Below are 16,905 nucleotides of genomic sequence, written 5' to 3'. Positions count from 1 at the left end.
AAGGCGCCATGACTTATCCAAGAACAAAGGACTGACTTGTTTAAAGACTTTATTGTAAAGGTAGACAGACAAGTGGACTTGGTTTCCCAGTCATATCATTTATACACAGCTAGGGGAAGGGGAGGAGTCACTCAGTTATAATACTTTCCCTTTTTCCTTTCTAATGACACCCAGAAAATCCCATTTGGCAAATGTCTTGCAATTTATATTACCATGTTCAACTAGGAAACAGGTCAAGATCATATGAGCCTGCAGAAAGACCGCAGAATGAGTGGCGAAGCAGTAAGCATAATTAATACGTCCTCAAGAATATTAGCTAAATAGATCAACACCCAATAGAAGAGAGGTTTAAGGTCTCTAGAATACGCGATGAACATTCTGAGTAGGAGCCGTCCTGACAACAGGCAAAGCGTCGCTAACCGAAGGCTACTCTATGTGCAAATGAAACAGGGAAAGAAAGGATATAAATTAAGGTATAATATAATTTTCTAGTGTGCAAAACAACAGTTCAGGATTGTCACATAATAACATTGTTATTATATATAGAATTAAATCAAAGTATACATCTTAATATAACCCTCCTTGGATTGTCCGGGCCAAACCAATGAAACAAATGTAAAACATACAGAATAAACACGATCTTTGAGAAGGAGGATGTATTTCACTAGTGGTACAGGAATACATAACAGGCTTAGTAGTACTGGGCTACTGTTCATAGGACACACAGGATGACTGACTACAAACCAATACATAACAGGCTTAGTAGTACTGGGCTACTGTTCATAGGACACACAGGATGACTGACTACAAACCAATACATCACAGGCTTAGTAGTACTGGGCTACTGTTTATAGGACACACAGGATGACTGACTACAAACCAATACATCACAGGCTTAGTAGTACTGGGCTACTGTTTATAGGACACACAGGATGACTGACTACAAACCAACTGAAAGGAAATGACAGTGGCTGATAGGTCAGGGTTCCATCTAACTGACAGAACTGAGGGCTATGTTGTTGATGTTTTAGATTAGATTCATCGCTTTCCTTTGGAGACATCCCTTACTGGTTGTTGGGTTGGAAATAAATAAGGCCAAATTCTTCTAATATTCCCTCAAATATTAAAACATGAAGACTTCACTAGAAAGGATAGCTAGATACTTATGCCTCCAGCTCCAGGCCCAGTCCCAGCTTGTGGCCACCGGCGTTGATGCTCTTGCCATCCACCAGTGCAGACAGGACAAGTTTCATACCTGCAGAACAGGAAAAATAAATAACCTGGCTACAACAATCCACTTTGGTGATGGCCGGCAGTGCTATTGCAAAGTAGCGAGAGCCGGTTCTTACCTGGTCGCAGCGTCTGGGTATAGCCCACTCCCACCAAGCTGGCATTGTTAACTTTAGCCTGGAAAATATAACAAACACATACAATTAACAATGGAATACAACGGGTTATGATAATTATTGGCATTGTATAAGAACGTCACTTTATTCTCCAGTTACTTCCTAAAACATCTCATTTGACACAACCCATTCCCATTGAATAAACTACTAATCCTGCAGAACCCGACTCTGAATACTAAACAGCCGTCAGGCTGATAAACAAGACAACCAAAAGAGCAGCACTCACAGATATGGAGGCACTGGAGTCCAGCTGATACTTGGCAGCGATGCCAAAGCGCGTGCTGTTGCTGCCTGCTGTCCAGGCCAGGTTCACAGCAGTCTCCAGCTTGTCATTCACCTTCTGGTAAATGGACCCTCCAAACTCTGTGCCATCATTACTGGGATATAGGACATAAACAGACCATACATTGTGTTATCATTGTCTGATGAAGAGCTCTTTTATGTTTAATAATAACTCAATTAAAGATGAACTGAAACGCTCAAATCCACCTAGAACTTATTAAAATCGAATGTAACTTGTTAAGACCATAGTACTTTTCACTTCACTGCTGAGACACAAGTCCTCCAACAATACAATCCATATGAAGCTTACACAAGTCCTCCAACAATACAATCCATATGAAACTTACACATTGGTGTGCAGCTGGAAATCTCCCGTTTTGTAGCCAACAGCAAAGTTGCTCTGGGTCATTTTGGACTTGGCCGTGTCGAAGGTCATCTGGTAGCCAGCCAGCCATCCCTCGTATCCGGCCACCGCCGCCCCATGGATGGCCGGGCCGGCAAAGTCAAAGTCCACATCCACGCCCAAGTTGACGTATTCACGCTTATACGCAGTCTTCACCTTACCGCTCTTCTTGCTGTTAGAAGGAGAATAGAGGAGGAAAATAGGACGAATAAACACCAGTCTTCAGTCATCACTGATTATTTTCAATAAAGGAAGATGGGTGGTGGATTACGCAGTGCTGAACGTGCACAATAAAGGTTATCCATTTCAGGGTTCCAAAAGACTGATGAGAAACATTTAGTAGTGCTTGAAATTTAAAAAAGCCACAAACCTTACCCAGAATTTGGTGAGAATTGGGTGTCAAACGTAAGTTTCAGCCCTTTGGTGATCTATGGAAGAAAAAAAAACTAAGCATAACTGAATAGAAAGTTCACAAACGACAGTATAGACTGGTTTCTCCTCTCTACCTGGTCTTCAACTGTGATCTCAGTCCCCAGAGTGTTGTCGGTGGTCCACTTCTCTGTAAACGTCAGGCCGTATTCAGCCCATTTGTACTTGGTCTCCAGGTTGCCATTGACTTTGCTGGTGTCAGTGTTGGATGAGCCAGAGGTTTTGAATTCCTAAATAACAACAATGACAAGACGTAGTAAGCCTAGATCTTGCTATGGAGGACCAGAATGTACAGTAACCCTGGTAGGATTGAAAAGCTAAAACTCACCACTCCGCTTGAAGACTTAGTCTTGACATCAAGTTTCACCAATCCAAAGCCTAATAAAAGAACAAACCATAACATTCAGAACACCACGTTCCATTACATATTAAGGTAGTGGCGTTAACCTCGTTTTGATTAGCATCTACTTAACAGTGAAAATACTTGCTAAAATGGACTACTACATGGAGAATACTGATCCAGTCGGCCCAATTGTGACGCGTCTTGAACAAATTGAATGTCCGGGTGTTACGTTAACTTCCTTGTAAAAATGTCACGTCAGTGTGAAATGTGTTCTGTGCATTGACGGAAACCCTCCCTTACGGGCTCAAGAGAGGCCAAACGAAAGTGATGTGAACGTTTAAGTTGTCAGAAGATGCCCCTGTTACATTAATGAGTGTCCTGCTCATTATTCCTACAGGGGTAAAGCAACCAGTTTCAAAGACATTTACCGTATCCTTTGTTGAAGATGTCCTTTGCAGATTTACCAAGGTCACCATATGATGGAGGAACAGCCATTCTACCTGTGACAAGAAGGAAAATGGCAGATGACAAATGATGCTATCATAGTACTACTGACCGAGTTCCGCATGTAGCCTATTGCAGCAAATGTAGGACAAAGATGGTATTGCCACAAAGGGATAATCCTAACATGCTCGCCATTTATTGACTAGTAGCAGTGTACTCCACCACCAAGTAACTGATCCGATAGTAGGGAATGTACGGATCATCTTCTCGTAGGACTGTGAACACATTATAAGGGATATAGCCAGGCCTACACAACCATCTCTATACACGTAAAGCTTTGAAGAACAAGGTTATCTGCCAGCAGCCATCTTGACGTCGATATTAGCACGTCAAAAGCCCCTGCCAAGTCTCAAGTTGATTGCTTGCCTAGCTAGTTAGCTACAGTAGATCGTTACAATATGCAATATCAATGTGACTGGCGGCTGGTTCAATGAAAGTCAAGTTAGCGAGCTAGTAGCCGTTAGAAAAATAGCAAGCCGGCGAGCAAGTTAACAAGCCATTAACATCACAGACAGGGATTTGCTCACAGCAGCAATCTGTTCTCTCAACTTGAACTAGACAATAAGAAGACGTAGCTAGGCAATGGTACATCATATTTCCACCTCGAAGTCAAAATGTAATTAGTTATACTGTAGTTAATGTGTCAAAGATCGGGACATGTATTTACCCTTGACAATGGACTAACGTTAGCTAGTTAGCTATCCATGTAACTGGTAGCTATCTGGCTACAGATTTTTCAGCGCTGGATCCCGGCCATGTCCCCTACCTAGCTAACGTTTAGCTAGTTAGCTGGCAAGCAAGGTATCTAATTAGAAAGAAAACAAAACTATGGCAATTACTTACTGGATTTTTTTGCGTTGGTTCGTTGTTTTCAAGCAGTTTCTAACACCGAGTCGCGACAGTCCTATCCAGCTGGAGGGCGATGAAGGAGAAACAGCGAAAGCAAAACAACCTCTCATGACCCCAGGATCGCAGGACCCTATAAATATAGGTGTTCGTTTTTTCGCCTGTCTAAATCAAAATAGGATGACTGAGTTCTGGGTTTTTTTGAGTATTTCTATGTCCATATTTAATCATTTTGTTAATACAAGACTGAAACACTTTAATATTTGTGTATTAATTTACTTAATACAATTGTCTTTACAAATAATGTATCTGGCAACTGAAAGATGTCTTTATCACCATAGAAACCACGGTGCTTTACCTAACACGATAGGTCTAGCAGTCAGCTAATCACAAATCAAATTGTATTTGTCACATGCGCCGAATACAACATGTGTAGGTAGACCTTACAGTGAGTGACATGCTCACTATCAAGCCCTTAACCAACAATGCAGTTAAGAAAAAATACGTTAAGTAAAAAAAATAGAGAAGTAAAAAAATAAAAATGTCAGAGCAGCAGTAAAAATAAGAGGAGAGGCGCTATACAGGGGGTCAATATGCGGGGGCACAGGTTCGTCGAGATAATTGAGGTAATATGTACATGTAGGTAGAGTTGTAGGTGACTATGCATAGATAATAAACAGAGTAGCAGCAGCTTAAAAGGGGGGGTGGGGGACGACAATGCAAATAGTCTGGGTTGCAATTTGATTAGTTGTTCAGGAGTATTTTGTCTAGGGGGGTAGAAGCTGTTAAGAAGCCTTTTGCACCTAGAAGCTTGTCCCCAGTGATGTACAGGGCTGTACTCACTACCTTCTGTAGTGCCTTGCGGTCGGAAGCTGAGCAGTTCCAAACCAGGCAGTGATGCTCTCGATAGTACAGCTGTAGAACTTTTTGAGGATCTGAGGACCCACGCCAAATCTTTTCAGTCCCCTGAGGGGGAATAGGCTTTGTCGCGCCCTCTTAACGACTGTCTTGGTTTGTTTGGAACATGATAGTTTGTTGGTGATGTGAACACCAAGGAAATTGAAGCACTCAACCTGCTCCATCGATGAGAATTGGGCCGTGCTCGGTCCTGTAGTCCACAATCATCTCCTTTGTCTTGATCACGTTGAGGAAGCTTGTCATCCTGGCACCACATGGCCAGGTCTCTGACCTCCTCCGTATAGGCGGTCTCATCGTTGTCGGAGATCGGGCCTACCACTGTTGTGTCATCGGCAAACTTGGTGTTGGAGTTGTGCCTGGCCATGCAGTCATGAGTGAACAGGGAGTACAGGAGGGGACTGAGCACACACCCCTGAGGGGCCCACGTGTTGAGGATCAGCGTGGCGGATGTGTTGTTACCTCCTCTTTACACCTCGGGGCAGCCCCTCAGGAAGTCCAGGATCCAGTTGCAGGGGGAGGTGTTTAGTCCCAGGGTCCTTAGCTTAGTGATGAGCTTTGAGGGCACTATGGTGTTGAACACTGAGCTGTAATCAATGAATAGCATTCTCACGAAGGTATTCCTTTTGTCCAGGTGGGAAAGGGCAGTGTAGAGTGCCATAGAAATTGCATCACCTGTGGATCTGTTGGGGCGGTATGCAAATTGGAGTGGGTCTAGGGTTTCTGGGATAATGGTGTTGACGTGAGCCATGACCAGCCTTTCAAAACACTTCATGGCTACAGACGTGAGTGCTACAGGTTGGTAGTCATTTTGGCAGGTTACCTTAGTATTCTTGGGCACAGGGACTATGGTGGTCTGCTTGAAACATGTTGGTATTATAGACTCGGTCAGGGACAGGTTGAAAATGTCAGTGAAGACACTTGCCAGTTGGTCAGCACATGCTCAGAGTACACATCCTGGTAATATATCTAGCGGTCATCTTTTTTACCTGTACAGTTTCAGGAGGTTAGCATTTTTGTTGACATCTGGATTAGCAACTATAACAGGGGCTGTCAGAAACACTTCAATAAACCTTAACTAGAAGAATTCTGCATGATAAGGAATTACACTAACTGAGCTGTGATGAAATAAACATCTGCTGGAGCTGATCACTGTGCTGCTAGCGGAGGGCTGCAGTGTGGTTGAAGAAGAATGGGTTGGAAAAAAGCTTTTGGTGGTCACAACAGAAACAGGTGGTCTAGCTAACTAAAAACAGTAAACACTGAATCAGCACCGTCAGAGGACTTTGACCTGAAGTGGTACTAACTAAGCTAATAAGATAAGGCTGAACAGACATGCTGGTTTTCCATAGCAGACAGACCTGGCATGTAAACTCAGTAGTAGGTTAAATCCATGATTAGACACTGGACCTCAGACACAGTGGGAACCATGGCCGTCAACTGGACGGGATTTCCAATATGTAAACTGCTCAGGATAGCTCTGAGCCGATTCCCAGAATCCGCTTAAATCCACTGCACTCTGGCTCTATCCCGTGCAGATGTGTCACCATGTCCTCTAACCATGTAGCTAACTGAATTACATTCTTGCCCACAGTGCTCACGGGTGACTTTTGACTAGTTAAAGATTTAGGATCAGCTTCCCCTCCCTAAAATACTAACTTTAAACATTTGTAGGGAAACTGCAACAAGATCAGCATATAGGGACAATGTCACACTACACTCAAACCCTTCTCCTCTGAAGAATCACATCCAAGTCACATCATTGATGTCAACTGTTTAATGATGGCAAAGACATTAATCCATTTACCCAATACAACCACACTTTGTGTGATTGCTACATTTCCATTACAAAATGGTAGCTAATTACTGCATCTTGGAGGTATGTAACATACCATTATAACCACACCAGTGATAAAGGTTAGAAACACTTTTTTTTAATAGGGGGTTAAAAGTGACAAGAACAAATACATAAGAGAAAAGCCACAATTCTCCTGTACATCTCTCTCTAAAAAAAAAACATCTTAGCAGCAAATTATAGTTTTGCAGTTAGGACAAGCTGGCATTAGTCAAGCCAGAAGTTCAATGCATCACTTTATTAGGGGGGAGGGGGGGGGGGGGGGATAAAAATACTCATAGCATGTAGAGGGATCTAGTAACTATTCCACAGCTGAAATTCCAAATTAAACATGGGATGGAGATGAGACTTTAACCCACTGGACACAAACCGGTTGAATAAACATAAATAAACTTACAAAAAATGTGACGTAATCTATGACGTAGAAACAAATGTGATGATGAAGCAAGGTGGAAAACTGATTCTCAACATAAAAATAACTTGGAAAATGTCTCCTTTTTTTCACTTATATCCAATGACATGGTTCAAATCTATATATATATATTTTTTACATTGAGTTGTTAACTTACGTGAATTTAATCAAATGTAGGATACGTTTAAAAATTAGATGTTGAACTGACATCTTTGCCCAGTAAAGTAATACTTAATTGTCTTACAAAAGTGGGTTGTAACCAATACCATTAATGGTCGTTTCAGATCTGATTTTGAGTGACTGTGTGGGGTGGGGGTTTGTGTTGGTTTTAATGATTTGGGTGAGAGGGTGATTCTGAAAATAAACCTTATACATAAAAGCACATTTGTGTTTTAAACAAATATATTTTCTCACAACTGTAAACATATTCCTGTTCAAGTGTATATTGCAATATCCTTTATGTATATCAAATATTTAATAAAAACAAAAACAATTCTATTGACATATACAAAATTAAATAAATTAAGACAGACCAAGGGATCTGTGGAAGAAGTAAAACTATTATTTTATAAGGATTTACATCCTCGTATGTTATCGCGAAGCATAGGCATTTACTAAATTACAAGCAAGTACGCAACATCTGAGATATGCATTTCTTATAAAAAGACAATGTTACTATAAACACCTAAAGTTATTGGCAAATGGAATGATATTTAAAAAAACGATTGTTCACCATTTTCCATTCCATTGGTTTTGGCTGCTTTTTGCGATCTCCTTGGTAACAGCCCCGTTTACGGCACAAGGTGTAGTTCGGGAAAAAAAGGTAAGAACTGAACACAAATATTATAAAGGAAACCAAATACATTGTACACACGCGCGCATGTGAACACCTCTTCAATTTAGTGGAGTCGGCCATTTCAGCCACACTCGTTGCTGACAGGTGTATAAAAAAATGTAATCGAACACAGCCACGCAAACTCCATAGTCAAACATTGGCAGTGGACTGGCCTTATTGATGAGCTCAGATGTCACCTTCCCAACAAGCCAGTTCGTTATATTTCTGTCCTGCTAGAGCTGCCCTGGTGAACTGTAAGTGGTTATTGTGAAGTGGAAACATCTAGGAGCAACAACGGCTCAGCCGCAAAAGTGGTAGGCCACACAAGCGCACAGAACGGGACCGCAGAGTGCTGAAGCACATACATAAAAAATAAAAAAAGAAGTCTGTCCTCGGTTGCAACACTCACTACTGAGGTCTGGGGCTGTTTTTCATGGTTCGGGCTAGGCCTCTTAGTTCCAGTGAAGGGAAATCTTAACGCGACAGCATACAATGACATTCTACACAATTCTGTTCTTCCAACTTTGTGGCAACAGTTTGTGGAAGGCCCTTTCCTGTTTCAGCATGACACTGCCCCCCCCGTCCACAAAGTGACGTCCATATAGAAATGGTTTGTCGAGATCGGTGTGGAAGATCTCGACTGGCCTACACAGAGCCCTGACCTTAACCACATCGAAGAGCTTTGGGATGAATTGAAACACCAATGGCGAGCCCGGCTTAATTGCTTAACATCAATGCCCGACCTCTAATGCTTGTGGCTGAATGGAAGTAAGTCCCAGCAGCAATGTTCCAACATCTAGTGGAAAGCCTTCCTAGAAGAATAGAGGCTGTTATAGCAGCAATGTTCCAACATCTAGTGGAAAGCCTTCCCAGAAGAACAGAGGCTGTTATGGCAGCAAAGGGGCGGGGACCAACTCCATATTAACACCCATGATGTTGGAATGAGATGTTCGACAAGTAGGTGTCCACATACTTTTGGTCATGTCGTGTAGTTCATGTCAACATGACGAATTCAATAATACAGCCAAACCCCACTGTAGTGTCTGAAGGAATGCAGAAGCTTTTCACACTACCTAAAGTAATAAAGATAAACAAGTAACAATTACCTGTCGCAACATCTGGAACTTAGATATTTTTACACAGAAATTCAGGAACAGTATCTGTGACATTTTGAAAATTGCTTTAAAAAAAAAAAAAAAAAAAAAGTGTGCCATACCTGTATTAGAGCCAAAGTCCAGATGAACACCACAATATACCCTAATTTCTCAGGATATCTAAATGAACACAATAGCTTTTTTTTTATTTATTACTATAATACTGTTGAACTTTAGATTAACAAATTCTATTGGACTTAAAAAATAAACATTTTTGGTTACAATAGGCTGCCTGAGAATTCTGCTTTCATGTTTCTCCTCCCAAACCTCTAGCTTGCTATTATTACCTTCGACATTCACTCCAGACTGCAAGTTAAGAGGCGTTAAAAGCGTGGAAATGCTAGCCTGGCAGTAGCAGGTCAGTTTGTGCTGTAGCCAACTCCTCTGTCGAGTTCACTGTCACGCCATAAACAGTAAGGCATAACAAGAGACGAGGAGTTGACTAAAGCACTTACATCACATCTGTAACCTGGTTATTGATCATGGCAAAAGGTGTGGGAAATATCTTCAAAAAATCTCAATCCCTTTTCAAATGAGAGGACTAGTCTTTAGCATTTATCCAAAATGGCACCCTATTCCCTATGTAGTGCATTATTTTTGACGAGAGGCCATAGAGCCCTGGTCTAAAGTAGTGCACTATAAAATGAGTAGGGTGTCATTTTGGACACACACTTAGTTTTATCCCTTTCAACAGGCTGCCGTGGGACAAACGCCAGCCAACCACTAAGTCACCGAATAGGAGTAAATCAAGTCTCCCCGTACCCTGTCTCACTGTGGCACCGATAGGATCCTACAAAGCCATCTCAGTTTGCAGTCTCTGCAGCTATTGGAATATAAAGTCAATATCACACAACCACAGTTGGCCACTCCTTGAAGGCAGCACAGCAGCAAAAATAGCACGACGGGGCTCAGAGTAAACAGCGTTAGTGTGTTAGAAGAGATCAACGTCGCCGTGGCTGCATCGCGGACCCGTGCACGCTACCGCCTAGTACCCAATCATGCTCCGGATCACGGCGGGTTTAGAGAAGGGCCAGCCGTACTCGTTGGGCACGGGCCCGTTGACGTTGCATTCGAAGAAGGAGAACATGGGGAACCAGATGCGGGCCCTGCGACTCTGCTGGTAGGCCCTGGTGTTAGCCAGCGTGTGGTAGTACAGGAACAGCCTGGTTGTGATGTAGAAGGCGATGAAGACGTCGATGGAATAGTGTTCATGGGCCGCCAGGATAAAGAAGATGCCAAACAAGTTCAGGACCCAGGACAAGGTGTGGATGAAGTTCCAGCCCCGCGGGGTGTCTGTTAGTGAACACATACAAGCAGAACATTGAACAGTGTGTTAGGATGGTTTTCAGTTCTGTTCCAATCAGGAATTGAATGACAACTTCAAGTGATCCTGTAGATTGTAACAACAGTTTAAAGCTGTCAGTGGTCTGGTCTTCATGTAGTTATAGCTGATGGACAGACCTTCTTCCCACTAGTCAATGACATCTTATAGGTTTGCACCAAGGAGACAGTAACAATAAATGACATGGAACAATTACATTCTGTCACAAAGAAGTTGAGCATGGTGATGACCACCGTGTGACCGCTGAACATGTAGTCCCCACATGTATGGACCCCTGTGAGGGACATTCCAAATCCACTCCATATGACCAGAGCTCGATGCAGTTTGGCCCACATATCACCATACACCTAGGGGGAAAGAGAAGGAAAGAGTCACAATTGATATTCTAGCCTGTTGTGAGAAGTGTAAATTGCCAACCATAGCATGTGGACAGCAGGGGGATGGTCCAGAGGGCCAAACTTAAAATTGGTCACATTTGCTCAGCGTCAAAATTTAACCATCACTTTTAGAATTTGCGATTCTCTGACTGTCTAGCTTTCATTTTGATTACTGTTAGCAAGCTGGACAGAATGAATAGTGACTATAGAGGACTTATCAAGCTGGACAGAATGAAAAGTGACTATAGAGGACTTATCAAGCTGGACAGAATGAAAAGTGACTATAGAGGACTTATCAAGCTGGACAGAATGAAAAGTGACTATAGAGGACTTATCAAGCTGGACAGAATGAAAAGTGACTATAGAGGACTTATCAAGCTGGACAGAATGAAAAGTGACTATAGAGGACTTATCAAGCTGGACAGAATGAAAAGTGACTATAGAGGACTTATCAAGCTGGACAGAATGAAAAGTGACTATAGAGGACTTATCAAGCTGGACAGAATGAAAAGTGACTATAGAGGACTTATCAAGCTGAACAGAATGAAAAGTGACTATAGAGGACTTATCAAGCTGAACAGAATGAAAAGTGACTATAGAGGACTTATCAAGCTGGACAGAATGAAAAGTGACTATAGAGGACTTATCAAGCTGGACAGAATGAAAAGTGACTATAGAGGACTTATCAAGCTGAACAGAATGAAAAGTGACTATAGAGGACTTATCAAGCTGAACAGAATGAAAAGTGACTATAGAGGACTTATCAAGCTGGACAGAATGAAAAGTGACTATAGAGGACTTATCAAGCTGGACAGAGTGAAAAGACTAAAATGTAGTTCCGTCATAATTTCTACACAGTTTTGATTTAGCTAGTAGAGCGGTGGTACCTTTCCTGAGCACTGCAGGTGCTGCCCTGGCACTGACAGGGAGGTCACAAACATGGTGACGCAACGCAGCATGAACACTGTCCCCATGAGGCTGCACAGCCGACGCAGTAGAATGGACCTTCAGCAGAGCAAACATTACACACATTAACATAGCACGTACTACCACAACTTCAATAACTAGGCCAAAAGGTTTTCAAACCTCTCCTCAGGGACCCTTAGAAGTTTCACACTTTTGCTGTAGCCTTAAACTAGCTCACCTGATTCAAGTAGTTAAAAGCCTAATGATTAGTTGAATCAGGTGTGCTAGCTCTGGAATAGATTGAATACATGAAACAGGTTCCTTGGAGGAGAAACTTGAAAACTGCTGGACTACACACTTCTATTCTACATAATTCCTCTATTCTAGTCGAGGAGAAATTCTAGATACTAGCTTTAAAAAAAAAAAAAAAAAATGTCTAGGCTGTGCATGTTTCCCCGTGGACCAGTAACCAGTACTCTACCTGTGTTTGTGCAGCAGCAGAACTAGCAGCCAGATATTACACAAGATGACTCCACATGCCTCTGCCATGGCAAAGGCCCATGGTATTCTAGGTACACTGTTAAAAAAAAAGAAGAAAAATGGTTATAGGCTGATCTTCAAGCTGTCTGCTACGGAGCACTGTGGGTTATTCTCCCAGGCTTAGCCAACCTCTTTTTTTTCCTCGTCTTTTTTTTTTTTTTTGAGTGACACTTTTTTTTTTTAAGTGTCACTCAAGCCTAATCGCTAATAACCTAATGAAAAGTATTAACCTATAGTCAACATTACTTGACTGGAACAAACGAAACAGCCTAGTAGATTTCTATCCCACGTAAAGGATGCATAGCGTCATCCAGCTCAACTGGGATAATACCTGACAGACCTGCATGAAGTTCTCACAAAAGGCTAAACCTTTCTGCTATTTCACACTATGCCGCGTCTCGACGTCAACCTCTAGTCCTGCTCGACCATAAACATACGGAGCTACATTTAGCCTAATTACTGTTTAGTCATTTCACCAACAGTAATCTGACACATTATCACACCATGAGTAAGTCAGACTCAGCACTCGGTGAGAACAAGCCAGACATTCATTATGGCAGAACAGCGAGATCTACTGTCCCAATTGGAAGTCATTGTGAACAGAAGATCAGACAATCCAAGAACACTTGATGGCAGGACATGCTATCGAGATTCAGAACAGGCAATAGTTGCGTCTCGATTGGCACCACATTCCTATATAGTGCACTACTTTCAAGCAGGGCCCAGAGTAGTAGTACACTTCATGGGAGCAATTTGGGACACACACCATGTCAGGCTTATAATAGACAGTTGCTATCAGAAAGTAGGGCAAGTATCACAATGTCCATCCAGACTGATCCCCTGATCCCCCCCCCCCCCCCCCCCCTGCAGGTGCACCATCATGTTTAACTTCATTATCAAGACAAACTTTCACTGTTGCTCTGGAAGCCTAGTCAGGGTTGTATTCATTAATCAGACAGACTAAATGAATACATTCTGCAACGGAAGCGAATTTACTCCAAACGGAAAACATTTTGCTATGAAAAAAGAGTTTATATTAATGAAATTCAGATGAGTTCCTCCCGGTTTCATTCCGTTTGCTCGTATTTGGTTCCTTGTGACATGTCGTCACCAAAGCATCCGTTAGGTTTAAAAATCGGTGCTTGCTGAGAAGTCACAAGATCAAGTCAGTCTAAATGTACACACATTGCTTAGGATGTGGGGGAACAGCATGATCAACCCACCTGTCTAAGAAAATGTCTGGCAAGGGCGGGTAGGTGCGCATGTCCGGCACCCTCTCGTGCACGATCACCATGACGAAGGAGGTAAATCCGAACACAAACACCACGTAGATGGCACTAAGCGCCGTCTTCCAGTACTCGGGGTCCAGCCTCCCGCTCCCTCCGTGCTTGTACTTCCCATTCCTATACTGAAGATACTGCTCTCCAACCGGTGCTGTGTCTGTGTTAGAGTTATCGCACTCTCTACTGGAGTCTCCGTTGCAGTGCCAGTCCCCACCCTGAGGCGAGTGTCCGTCGAACGGGACCCCCAGCTCCTCCAGGATGTCCAGGTTGTGTTTCTGCAGCTTGCGGAGGGACACCATCAGCCTCTTGATGTCCCCCAGCACCTTGAGTTCCAGCGGGGGAGAGCGGAGGTCGTATTCACTCAGGGTGAGTAAAGACATGCCATCCAGACGGTGCTTGTTGCACAGCAGGTCTACATAGTGGCAGAAGCCCTCGTCCTTAAGCCACTTGGCTACGTGCTTGGTGGTCCAATGCTGGATGCTCAGCTGGGTGCTACTAGACATCTCCCCTTCACTCTAAACTGTAGAAGACAACAAAAAAACAACAAGATTAATCTCGACTCCAAAACCAAATCAAACATGCTCTTAAAAAGGGCGACTGCATTCCTGATTTGACCTCGTTTTATATTTGATTCGTTAAGAAATGCTAGTGGTCGTGACTGAATTCAAACATGAGTTTGTGTCTGGGGTGTGGTTTGATGTGGGTCTCTCACAGGTGGGATGAGTTAAGTTATTTCACCAATTAGCTTCAGCAGGCTGGTGTTTGACCTTGGCAAAGTTGGTTACCTCATCTCTGGGGATAGTTCGGGACCCTCAAATTACACAAGAAAATATTTTAATGTCGCACATCTTTTAGTTGTCTCATTAAAGGCTTTCAATATTTGTATAGGAATTTCTAAAATGTATAGTTAATTTGAGGTTAAGTCATCGAAATTTGGAGCTATTGAACTGTTAAAATATTGTCCCATATGCAATTTACTGATGGTCTCCAACAATGCGGGTTACATTGTTCAGCAACAAGAATGCGGCGTGCGCATCTATGGGACAAAACAGACGGGTTGGTTTATACTGTATTCAATAAACATCGTCAACAAACAGCTGCACAATGAGCACTTGTTTATCAAATATACATGTTACAGTTGTTGGTTAGCGAATTTTTTTGTGTGCCATTTTAGCATAGTCAAAACAAGGAATCAAGAAGAAAAAAACGTTTCAAAAAAAACGAGCCCCTTAGCATTCCCCACGTGGCAGTTTCTTGTCATTGTTGCTAGCTATTTGGCCATCCAGAATCACAACACGGACATCTGTCCCATTGAAGCATGGGGTTCGTGGCAGCTTCAGCAAACCCATCTATAGAATCGACTAAGTGGAGAGGGGGGGAAAGATCTGTCGATGTGTCCTTGAGCAAGGCACTTAACCCTAATTGCTCCTGTAAGTCGCTAAATGACTAAAATGTAAATGAAAAGGATCGGGTCGAGTGCAGCTGCGCTCTGAATTCATTACTTGGATGCTGCCAGCTGGATTGAAATAAACACAAGGGAAAAAAAAAAAACTTACTGTACCCTTTATTCCGTGACATAACATTCTTTTCCCTATCATCTTGCAAATCTCTGTTTTGGACCAGACTGACTTTACACTTTGTAGTACATTTTGACACTAGAATAAAATGTTTCTAACTCATAACGATGCCACATAGGCCATTTTCAAAACGAGAAAAGCTTTTTAAAAAGGGCAGTCGCTTTTTAAGTCTGTCACAGGTAACATGCATATCACATGAAAAAATATGCAGTGTGTGGAATAGACAAAGTCCCCATATCGATTGGAGGAGCCAGTACCATTTCAAAAGAGAAAACACTGCAATTACACAAGCCACAGGGAACTAGGCATTCACCATTTTTCACTGAATCAACATTTCAGCAATACTGTCTGGTTCCCTGTCTAGCATACAATATTTCTACACGAGGCATTGACTTCACACTGTTTCAAGACAATCTTCTCCATTTCTTCCAGTCTGGTTAAAATTGTAGTCACTCAAAGCAGTTTTCGGCCGAAACTTCCAAGGACTAACGTTAAGTCTAGCCTACAGTACACTGTCAGACAAACCTCTGTATATACCGAGTAATTGTGTAATAAAGCCTAGTTAAAAATCTGCCTACTTAGAGGTCAGTGTCCCCTGGCAAGAAAAACTGTCCCATGTCATGTCCCTACTCACCTCCTTGCAAAACATTAAAACGCAATACAGAAAACTAGTATTAGGTGCTAATAGCACAGTCGGTCATTAATACTAAAAACAACAAGACAGACAGAGAAGGGTGGTGACATCTCTAGCAACAGCCTGTCAACAGTCTGTCTCCAGCAGGCCAGGCAGAGTTAGCTAACAGTAGCTAGCTAGTTAGCCATACACATTTGACTGATATATACTATCACAAGCCCAATTATCTTGCTGTGTGGATAGTTAACTACACAAAAACACATTTCAATGCTCAGAATACATTAGCTATCAGCAACAACGTGTACATTCCGGTCATAACGTTATCAGCTTGCTGGTATGCTAACGTTAGCCTGATATGTTAGCTAGTTAGCAATAATAACAGTAAAATACTCACCGGAATTCAGACTCAACTTTTAATGAGCTGCCGCGGAGAGTAAAAAATGACTATACGGCATCTCACATGAGTCTGACGAAACTATATTTACGTTTAGTGTGATAAGACGATTGAGGCAAATCATTTCGTCCGCTTTGCGGTTGACAACACTGGAAGGAGCCGAGCACCAGGTAGTTCTCTTGTACTGAGTCGAGGGTCGCTCATTGCTGAATTTATAGCCACTACACTGACCTCTACTGGTGAAATGACAGTATCGGTATGCAAAGACAGCACAGCATGTACTCACACTGAAACAATGTATTGTTCATGACCAGTGAAGTAACCTAACGTCATGTCAGCCTGGTCTCAGAATCTAGACGTAACATAGTAAATGTAAATCCAGAGTTTATGAATTGACGGTTTATTAACCCAACTTTACACAGGCTACTGTTTGGCTGTAGCCCACGCCAAATAAATGAAAGATAAGCC

General features: G+C 42.4%; 2 protein-coding genes across 3 annotated transcripts; both read right to left on the bottom strand.

The window, feature by feature from the left end:
- Positions 1–32: 32 nt before the first annotated feature.
- LOC110499468 (voltage-dependent anion-selective channel protein 2) lies at positions 33–4,360 on the bottom strand. The gene is made up of 9 exons (XM_021576606.2): positions 4,211–4,360; positions 3,292–3,363; positions 2,849–2,898; positions 2,598–2,750; positions 2,467–2,519; positions 2,036–2,263; positions 1,633–1,783; positions 1,350–1,407; positions 33–1,255 (listed from the first exon to the last, which is right to left on the bottom strand). Exons 2-9 carry the CDS (start codon positions 3,356–3,358, stop codon positions 1,164–1,166), a joined length of 852 nt encoding a protein of 283 aa, XP_021432281.1. The 5' UTR covers positions 3,359–3,363; positions 4,211–4,360; the 3' UTR covers positions 33–1,163.
- Positions 4,361–9,516: 5,156 nt separating this feature from the next.
- Positions 9,517–16,905, bottom strand: LOC110499467 (sphingomyelin synthase-related protein 1). Of its 2 annotated transcripts, none has more exons than XM_036956333.1 (6): positions 16,724–16,905; positions 13,773–14,352; positions 12,491–12,586; positions 11,991–12,108; positions 10,923–11,073; positions 9,517–10,677 (listed from the first exon to the last, which is right to left on the bottom strand). In XM_036956333.1, the coding sequence occupies exons 2-6, from the start codon at positions 14,333–14,335 to the stop codon at positions 10,370–10,372; spliced, it is 1,236 nt and encodes a 411-aa protein (XP_036812228.1). In that variant the 5' UTR covers positions 14,336–14,352; positions 16,724–16,905; the 3' UTR covers positions 9,517–10,369. The 2 variants fall into 2 exon arrangements, with proteins under 2 accessions (XP_036812228.1, XP_036812227.1); XM_036956332.1 differs by lacking the exon at positions 16,724–16,905 and adding an exon at positions 16,438–16,688.

This window comes from Oncorhynchus mykiss, chromosome 20, assembly GCF_013265735.2.
Source record: "Oncorhynchus mykiss isolate Arlee chromosome 20, USDA_OmykA_1.1, whole genome shotgun sequence".
NCBI lineage: Eukaryota > Metazoa > Chordata > Actinopteri > Salmoniformes > Salmonidae > Oncorhynchus > Oncorhynchus mykiss.
The sequence above is the reverse complement of the archived record's forward strand: the minus strand, read 5'-3'. Positions and strand labels throughout refer to the sequence as shown.